The sequence below is a fragment of the Galeopterus variegatus genome, unplaced genomic scaffold (genome assembly GCF_000696425.1).
Source record: "Galeopterus variegatus unplaced genomic scaffold, G_variegatus-3.0.2 Scaffold766, whole genome shotgun sequence".
Taxonomy (NCBI): Eukaryota; Metazoa; Chordata; class Mammalia; order Dermoptera; family Cynocephalidae; genus Galeopterus; species Galeopterus variegatus.
Genome location: NW_007726877.1, coordinates 211837 through 221307, shown reverse-complemented (window position 1 = coordinate 221307; position 9471 = coordinate 211837). Strand labels below are relative to the sequence as shown.

At 39.8% G+C, this 9471-nt stretch overlaps 1 protein-coding gene across 1 annotated transcript in view; it reads right to left on the bottom strand.

Moving 5' to 3' along the window:
* MCCC1 (methylcrotonoyl-CoA carboxylase 1 (alpha)) overlaps positions 1-9450 on the bottom strand; it is a 62267-nt gene extending 52817 nt beyond the window's left edge. Inside the window, exons 1-3 of the mRNA XM_008572234.1 lie at positions 9335-9450; positions 5069-5115; positions 2585-2721 (exon numbers count right to left, since the gene is read on the bottom strand). Of these exons, the coding sequence (XP_008570456.1) occupies positions 2585-2721; positions 5069-5115; positions 9335-9426 (276 nt within the window). The 5' untranslated portion in view covers positions 9427-9450. The remainder of the gene's footprint in view (positions 1-2584; positions 2722-5068; positions 5116-9334) is intronic.
* Positions 9451-9471: the final 21 nt, after the last annotated feature.

The following is a 9471-nucleotide window of genomic DNA, read 5'->3' as shown; positions in this document are numbered from 1 at the left end:
CACCGAGGGTTGCGATCCCGTTGCCGGTCCCGGTCTGGTACGGGCGCGACACTGAGGGTGGTGGTCCGTTGCTGGACACGAAAAAAGACAAAAAGGAAAGAAAAAAAAAAAAAAGTGTCTTGGGATAGAAAGCAACAGGCATTAGTCATAGTATTATTAGTAGTAAAAATAATAACTTAAATGTGTTTAATGCCAAAAATTACCATTTGACAACAGAAACAAAATACATAAGATGTACAAAGCGAGAAAAAAGTTACAAAGCTCACTTAAAGTTTATAATTAGAGTATGATGATAATGCTCCTTCCATACATGTGTGAACTATTTTACGCTGCCCTTAAATGCCCACTGGACATTTTAATAGCTCCTGCCCTTGAAATGGTTTTATCAATATACATTTCGATCAATATACTAATTTCTAATCACCTTCATCAACACTCAATATCATCCATCTTTTAAATTATTGTTAATCTGGTGGATTATATAAAGGTTTAAAGCACTTAAAGCAGAGGAGTAACATGACCAAATTTTTATTTTAAATTCTCACTCTGGCTGAAATAAAGAAAATAGACTATGGGAGGGGGTCAAGAGTGGAAGTAGGGAGACTACTTAGGAGGCTATAGCATTTGGTCAGGCAAGAGAGGATAGTGACAGGGCAGAAAGAAGTGGAAAGAAATGTTTAGGAAGCAGAATTAACAGCATATGGTGATTTTTTTTTTTTTTTTTTTTTTTTTTTTTTTTTTTGATGGGGGAAGAGTGTGAAGAGTGGGGAAAAGAAGAAGACATGGTTAAAGACTCCCAGATGTCCAGCATTACTATTTTTATAAGCAATGGTGTTGCCACCTACTGGGTTAGGGAAATCTGCAAGAAAAGCAGGTTTGGTATGGATGAAGGTTCATGAGTTCAATTTCAGACATATTAGTTTGGTACCTGTGACACGTTAAAGTGGAGATGTTGAGTGAGCAGTTCGATATACCTGTATCATGCTCAAAAGAAAGTGTGGGCTGGAAACAGAAATGTGTGAGTTTTTAACAAAGCCACATGAGTAAGTGGCATGATCTAGAATGAGAGTATATAATGAGAAAAGAAGAGGGTCAAGGACCATGTCCCAAGGAACTTCAACATTAAGGGATTGGCAGATGGGTAGGAACCAGAAAAAGGACGCTGAGAGGGGACAAAAGGATAAGAGGTCATGAAAGCCAGAAGAAGAGTTTATTACTAAAAGGTGGGAGTAGTTTACTATGGTGTTAAACGCTGTTGAGAGGTCAAGTCAGCTCAGGCCCGAAAAGATTCCATCGTATTTAGGGACATGAACATTATTAGTGACCTTAGAAGAAACAATGTCGGGCTGGCCCATGGCTCACTTGGGAGAGTGCGGTGCTGATAACACCAAGGCCACGGGTTCGGATCCCTATATAGGGATGGCCGATTAGCTCACTTGGGAGTGCATGGTGCAGACAACACCAATCAAGGGTTAAGATTCCCTTACTGGTCATCTTTAAAAAAAAAAAAAAAGAAGAAGAAGAAACAATGTCAATGCAGGGGAGAAGACATATGCTCAACAGGAATGGGTTGAGAAGAGAATGGGAGGCATGTAAGGAAGAGGAAAGAGCAGGGCAAATGATTCTTACATTAGCAATAAATGGAAGAAGGAAGAGTGAAAGGTAGGGAGGGGGGAATGTGGGGCTAGCAATAGCAAAGAAGATGGACAGACTATATACCACATTTAAATGGTTAGGAAGGATCTAGTGGAAAGTGGTTGATGACACATCACTGAAAAAGGAAGATTCTTAGAAAGGTGAGAAGAGAAGGAATCCAGAACACAAGTAGATGACTGGTCTTGGATGGATGCAGATGTCAGCAGATCAGTAAATTCTTAGGCAGGAAGCTCAGTTCTATTTTCTCAAGATTGCCTGCTGAGAATAGGTGATTAGAGGGAGAATTAGAGGTTGGAATGGAGCAAAGTAGGTTTGAAAAAGTCACTGCACAGAATAAGAAAGAGAAGTGGCTAGAGAGCCACATGGGCCTGCGGGGCAGTGATGCTGCCAGCACAGTGAAAGCCAATAGTTGAATTCACACATGGTTAGGGTTCTGTCTGGTGGGTAATAGCTAGCAATAACTGATAACATTCACAAACCTCAGGGGAGTCAGGTCTTCTTCATCACAATTTTACAGATAAACCAAGCTTGGACATTAAGTGATGTGGCTAAGATCACTCAGCCAGTAAGTGGTCATTGCTAAGAGTCTTGATCTTTCTGCTTATACATCAGGGATCTGAACATGAGCTACTCAAAGTGTTGTCTGTGGATAAGCCATTCTTCAAATGTTTTAACCAGTCCTTGATGAGCTAACAACCTTGTCTGTAAATCAACTATGCCACAAAGCACTATTTAGTTCGACTGGTGTTATACTTGGAAAATGCTCCCAAAAGGAATTATTAGTGAGCAGTTTGAGCTTACCTACTTAAACCCTGTTAACATTACCTAATAACAACTGTCATCATAAAGAACTAAAATAGTGACACAATAAATAAATAAATAAATGTGACCACTTACAAGACTTGGCTTCCAGTTTTTAACAACATACCATATCTACATGCATGGAATTCCTGTCGGCCTCACTATAAACAGCCACAGACTGTATACCCATTTTTTTAGCTGTTCGCATCACCCTGCAGGCAATTTCTCCTCTGTTTGCAATGAGGATCTTGGTAATATTTCTTCCTGTTTAAAACACCATGAAAATCGTGCAGAAATGTTACTGGGGAGCAAGGAATGAGAATAAGAATACAATATTAACCAGCTGGTAAGGATTTGTTTTGGTAAAATCAGATCAGCAGAGCACAGTCTAAAATTACCATTTTAATATTAGACAGTGCATTTCTTCTCTCTTCACTAAAATTCAAGATACACTTACTAACACAAACTCTTAAGTTACTCAGCTTTTTAACTTAAAATAAAAAGCATCTTAAAGTAAAATTAAAAGGTGCTTTATTAGGCCAAAGATGAAATTATAATAGTTTTAAAAATAATCATAGAATAATCATCATAAAAATAATCATAGTTAATAATAACTAATCTTTAATAAATACTTTCTGTTACCAGATCTTGCGTTAAAGACTTGACCTGGACTTAAATTCTCATGATAATTCTAATGAAGTAGATACTATTATCATTATCTCAATTTTAAAGATGAAGAAACTAAGATGGAAAGATATCACTTTCCAGAAGTTATACAGCTAAAAGTGGTGAATCCAGGATTTGAACCCAGGTCTGCCTCACTCCAGAATTTAGTCACTTCCACTGCCTTAATCCCTATGTACCCAGGGATGTGTGGTTCTTTTGCAATAGATATGACTATTCCAACAGTCTACTGACATCAGTGACATGACATGCTATTGCATTAATATATAAAATACAGGGCCAAGCCCATGGCGCACTCGTGAGGGTGCGGCGCTGGGGCAGCGCTCCCGCCGCTGGTTCGGATCCTATATAGGGATGACCGGTGCGCTCACAGCGCAGTGAGCGCGGTGCGGCCAGTCTCAAAAAGGACAAAAAACAAACAAACAAACAAACAATATATATATATATAAAATACAATTTTACCATTACACATGAAATAAATGTTCTTTGACAGTTTATAATGAAGTTCTCAAAAAATAAGTTTTCATATAATTTAAAAGTGTTTGTTGAGGATTTAGAAATCTTGATTCTCCTTTGATTTTAGAATAGGATTTTTAGGTAAATGCACGCATGGGGCTATAGCCCTCGAGTAGGGGACAATAGTCAACAGATAAGTTTGGCAAAAGTCATCTAATCAATTCTAATCACTGTTTAGGGATGGGATTGTGTACTTTGACTATTTTAGGTCGCTGGTCTGATTCAGGCTGGAAGGATTATTGACTATCTAACCTACTGATTGTTCTTAAGATATGCTAAGGAAACTGCTTGAATGCTGTTTAAATATGTTAAGGAAATTGCTGTAGGGAAGTATGTGGAAAAGAAAATGTTTGCTAAGGACAAGCTGTTTGTTTGGTGGATTACCTAGCTTTTTACAAATTGCATTCTGGAATGTCACATTTTACTGCTGTTACTAGTTTCAGTTGTTTAAAGCTATACTTAGCCATAACTTACTTCTGTAACACTACCTGTTTTTATGTCCTTCTTTTGATGATGGAATCAACTGATTTTTCTTGTGAAACTTCCTTGTCTTGTCAATAAAAAGAAAGGCTGATTTTGAATAGGAGCTGCTGCTCCCCTGATGGGCTGCAGTCCCTCCAGGCCTCATTCATGAGTAATTCTTTCTTTTTTTCAACTCAGTTACACAGAGGGAAGTGTAACAGTGTTTCTCAGTAGGGATCTATAGAGCCCAAGAGTTGTCACAGAGACTGCTGGGATGAAGTATGTATGGGGGTAGGGGGGAGTAGTGGTTACAGGGTGGGATAGTTGGGAGTTTGCCCAATCAACCAGAAATTATACTTTTATTACATTTTTATGTTTTATAATTAGGAATTTCACATAAAATTTTATTTGAAAAAAGATTCTGCTACTCAAAAGAACTGTTTTAAAAGCATTGCTTTAGACCATCATAGTTATGCTTTTTAGCACAATACACCAAGAGGATCAAACAGAAATAAAACCATAAATATAAAACATTCTCCATTATTACCCTCTATAATTTTAGACTCCACAGAGAGATTTGATATAAAAGAGGTGAAACCCATAACTTAATAAATTATCATGAGGGCCGGCCCGTGGCTCACTCGGGAGAGTGCGGTGCTGATAACACCAAGGCCCCGGGTTCGGATCCCATATAGGGATGGCCGGTTCGCTCACTGGCTGAGTGTGGTGCTGACAACACCAAGACAAGGGTTAAGATCCCCTTACCGGTCATCTTTAAAAAAATAAAATAAAATAAATAAATAAAAACAAATTATCATGAAAATCCAAAACTTCAAAGGTTTAGAAGAACTAATTTTGTTATGCAGAAATTAAGGAATGAAACAGTTCCCTTTCTTGGTTCATAATCTGAAGCAAAACCAAATGGCACAACAACAAAGTCTGTCAGTACCTGGAGCTGTTGCATACTTCATGGTTCTTTGCTTCCAAGCCCATCTTCTATAAACAAATCCAAATGGAATTATAATTAAACAGAATATGTGAGATCGGTCATTATTCTTTCAAAAGAATCTAAATTTTGTAAAACTCGAAGCCAGGTCCAGACACAACCTAAATTAAACCTTAAGTCTACTAATAGTGATTTAGTAAGATTTTCTTTGTGGGAAGAAAACAAATCTAGAAATCAGAGGAGTTAGAGAGTTCTGGCTGTTTTCTCCTTGCACTATATGCTCTTAAATGAGTCACTTAACCTGCTTGCTCCTGAGGCTGGCATATGACCACAGAGTCAGAAACAATTAAAAAGACAAGGCACTTCAAGATAATCTAGTTCAGCTTTTTTTCAAACTTTTTTGACTACAATTTACAGTAAAAACTACCTGGTGCCCACACAATTAAAACAGTAGTTTCATGAAAAACTGCATTTTGATACATTCTTTACTCTATTTTATTAAATAAAATATGCTGGTCAAAATACAGTTTGAAAAACAGCAATCAAATTCAACTCTCTGATAAGACAGGTTTTGAAAATCAAGATCAGGGAGAGAGTTCTTTCTGCTCCTGCCTCTGCCATATGATTCTCTTCATCGCTGTTGAGTTACCACCAAGAACAAGGCCCTCACCAGATGTGCTCCCTGGACTTTGGACTTCCCAGTTTCCAAAACTGTCTAGCTATGCCACCCAGACCCCTGAGCACCCAAGACTGAGGAATTAATGTTTCCAATTGCTGTCAGCTGAGACTGAGAAAAGAGCTGCCCTGCTGGATCCAGGGACAAGCTTCCAGAGGGATATAAAAGACCCTGCACCCTATCAATCAGGAAAACTCTGAAAGGCCCTCCCTCCCAGCTTCCAAGCTGGCCCTGGCCATGTCTGCACTACAGCTCAAATCCTCCTTCTGCACAATCAGCTTCCTTCCATTGCCCAAGAACACTCTCAAATAAATTCCTTGCACACTAATATAACTCTCAGACTAACTCCGAGAAGAAAATTTAGAAAAGTGATCAGAGAAGATATAAATATATAAAAATCAATATATTTTCCTGTATAGCAGCAACAAACAGAATATATACTGTAAAAAATATTTTATTCAGGGTATTAATTTTAAAAACCTTAATTAGAAATGTGTGAAACCCATGTAAGGACAATTCAAAACCTAACTGAGAAATAATCATAAGGATTTCAATAAGTGGAAAAATCTGTTAACTTTGGGGGGTGGTGTGAGTGAATACAGTAATACTATCAAATTTTCCCAAATTAATTTATAAAATTTAATGGCACTTCTGAGATCCTATTTGGAATCCAACAAACTGTTTATTTTTATTATATAACCTTGGAGGGTTCAATGAAAAAGGTAAAATATCACAGGGGCTGATCCGAGGTTTGGAATTTTTTATGCAACAATTTTATGGTTTATTCCTCTTGAAAAATAAAAGTAAAAATTAACAGTTAAAAAAAAAAAAAAAAGACCAGAGAGATAAAGGGAAGGAAGCTGAACAAAGGCAGCAGAAAGGATGCTGGCTGTGGGGCCAGAAGAGCTCAGTTCTCAGCCAAGGCCCTCCAACGACCAGCTTGCCCAGTGCCAAGTCACTTTACATCAGTGTTTCTCAACCTTTTTTATTTTTCATTATTACTCTCTGAATGAGAAAACTTAAATACTAAGGAATAAGATTTTGTAGGTAGGGTTGAGTTTTGGAGGACCACAACCATGATGACATCTAAGATTTTTTTTGATTTCTCAAGAACCAATTTTCTCCCCATACCAGCCAGCCACCAAAAACAAAACAAAGCAAAACAAACTAAAAACAAACAAGAACCAATTTTTGCTTCCTTAGGGGTGAGATCATCTCAGCTGAGGATGCATGCTTTACATCTTGGGCTTCAATGTTTTCACACAAGACAGGAGACTATAAGAGGTGATCTTGAAGATACCTCTCAGTTTTAAAAGCATATAATTCTATTCCAAGTCCTTGTATTAACTAGGTAGAAGTCTGTGAATGTCTACAACAATTTTTAATTTCCATGATACCTATTTATACATAAGTTAACACTGAAATGTTAACCAAGAGCTGACAGAAAGCAGGCCAGATTCACTTTGGGAACAAAAAAGTATAATGCCTATCAGGTTTCAGCTAAAAAGAATATTCCAGGAAACGAACAAACTGCAGAAGCAATCTTACCTTAGTCTTTTTGGTCTACATGTGGAAGATGTGGCAAAACCATGGTTATAAAGACTAACCATTTTAGATCCTTCACAAAGCACAAGATAAAAAGCACAGTGTACAAGGGGCCGGCTCATGGCTCACCTGGCAGAGTGTGGTGCTGATAACAGCAAGGCCACGGGTTCAGATCTCTATATAGGGATGGCCGGTTAGCTCTATTGGAAGAGCGTGGTGCTGACAACACCAAGTCAAGGGTTAAGATCCCCTTACCGGTCATCTTTGAAAAAAGAAAAAAAAAAATAATAAATAAAGCACAGTGTACATTAGATACTATGTAACTAGGTAGTAGTATATGTATACTATGTATGTAACTATGTAACTGAGCAGGACTAGCACCTCACTGAGGCAGAGATGTAGCAGGCAGAATCAGTAAAGTGGGTCCATACACTTATTGCCCTATGATGCACACTCAACCAGATGTTCCCATTCATGAATGGCTGGTGGGAAGACCCATGGCTTTGGAACATGAGTTCCACAAGACAGCTTCAGGAGGCTGCTGCTCTCCATATCTTTCCAATTCAACTGACCTCATTTTCTCAATCTTGAAGGAGAGGGATCATCTTTCCAGATCTTTATAAGGTCTTTTCTAGCTCACAGCATCTTCTTCCCTTCATAGGCTTCAGACAGGTTTCTGATAAAATTCAAGGCCTGTCCTGGGCAGATGTGTCTATAAAATTGCGGCTTCTTGGTAAATCCAGCTTAAGACTTTAAGTTTCAAGGCCATTGTTGACCTAAAGCTTTCTTCTGCCATCTTCTAATGAAGACCAATAGAGGGGGAGGAGGAGAAAGAGACAGAAAGAGACACACACATACTCTCCACATTTAACTATAATCCTGTATCCCAAAAATGCTCTGATCAGTCTATTCCACTTTACACAATTATATAAACTACAACTTAAAACAATGGCTTAAATAGCAAAATTAAGAAGTTGCTTCCAAGATAGCTTCTATACCAGCCTACTGTATGTCTACAATTCCACCACTAGAGATGCTTTTTTTCTGAACTACTAGAGAATCATGGCATAAAAAGAAAATTTGCTCTGGGGCTAGACCTACAATTTAGTAACTGAAAACCCAAGGCATCTACAATAACTTGTGGAAAATAAAAGCAGACAAAAAAGTTGATCTAAAGGGCTGGGCCTGCGAAAGCCGCGTTTATGGATTGATTCATATATACCAGGCTCTATTTAAATCTCTTTCCTTGTGTCAATTCATTTAATTTTCCAGCCCAAGGTACTAGTATTATCTCCTCTAGATACTAATATCATCACCTCCTCCTAGGTGAGGACATTGAAGCACAGAGATGTTACTTAACTTACCTAGGTCGCACACCTAGTGATGAGCTAAGCCTACCCAGAGGCTATACAGTGAGTCATCAGATAGCTTTATTCAAACCTGGGTACAAGAGCTTTTGACAAAACTACTTTCCAGTCCTCTGGAAGGTACATTTGCTCTTGTTAACTAGATTCATTCCATCAATGGAAAGAATTCCTGGAGTCTTTCTCTGAACTGGACACGTGATGGAGGACAGCTGAACTGAAAACGGACTTTGAGGGCGTCCTGGTGCCATTTCTTTGTGGTTGTGTAACCTTGGGCAAGTCGTTGATCCCTTTGGGCTTTATCAGAAGCAGGATTATAACGACGCTCCCCACACAAGCAGCGCGGCGAAAGCACCGTGTAAAGGGTGAAGAGCGTGCAAGCGTCGGGGAAACCGAGAGCCGCAGGCCCAGCTCCGTCTCCCCCAGTCCTCACAATCGGAAAAACAGAAGCCAACAGCCGGCTGAAGGGTCGATGTGGAGCGGGGAAGAAAGGAAGGGGTGGGTGTGGCGATGTCTCCCTCCCGATGCCGGGACTGAAAGCAGCACGTCCCTCTCCCCCCGAGAGGCCGCGGTTTCCCTTCACTCCGCCCCCCGACTCTCGGTCTCCGCCAAGTCCCATTGCTAACGCGGGCCCATCCACCTGCGCCGCCGCGCATTGATCCTCCGACCTCCACCCACCGTTACCTCGGCGGCGGCAGCAGCAGGCTTGGGAGGCGCTGCCACCGGTTCTTCTCCGCCGCCACCAGCAGGACCGACGCTGCAGAGGCCGCCGCCATGTCCTCGGAGCCCAGCCACTCTCTGACTCCCAGGCACAACGGCGG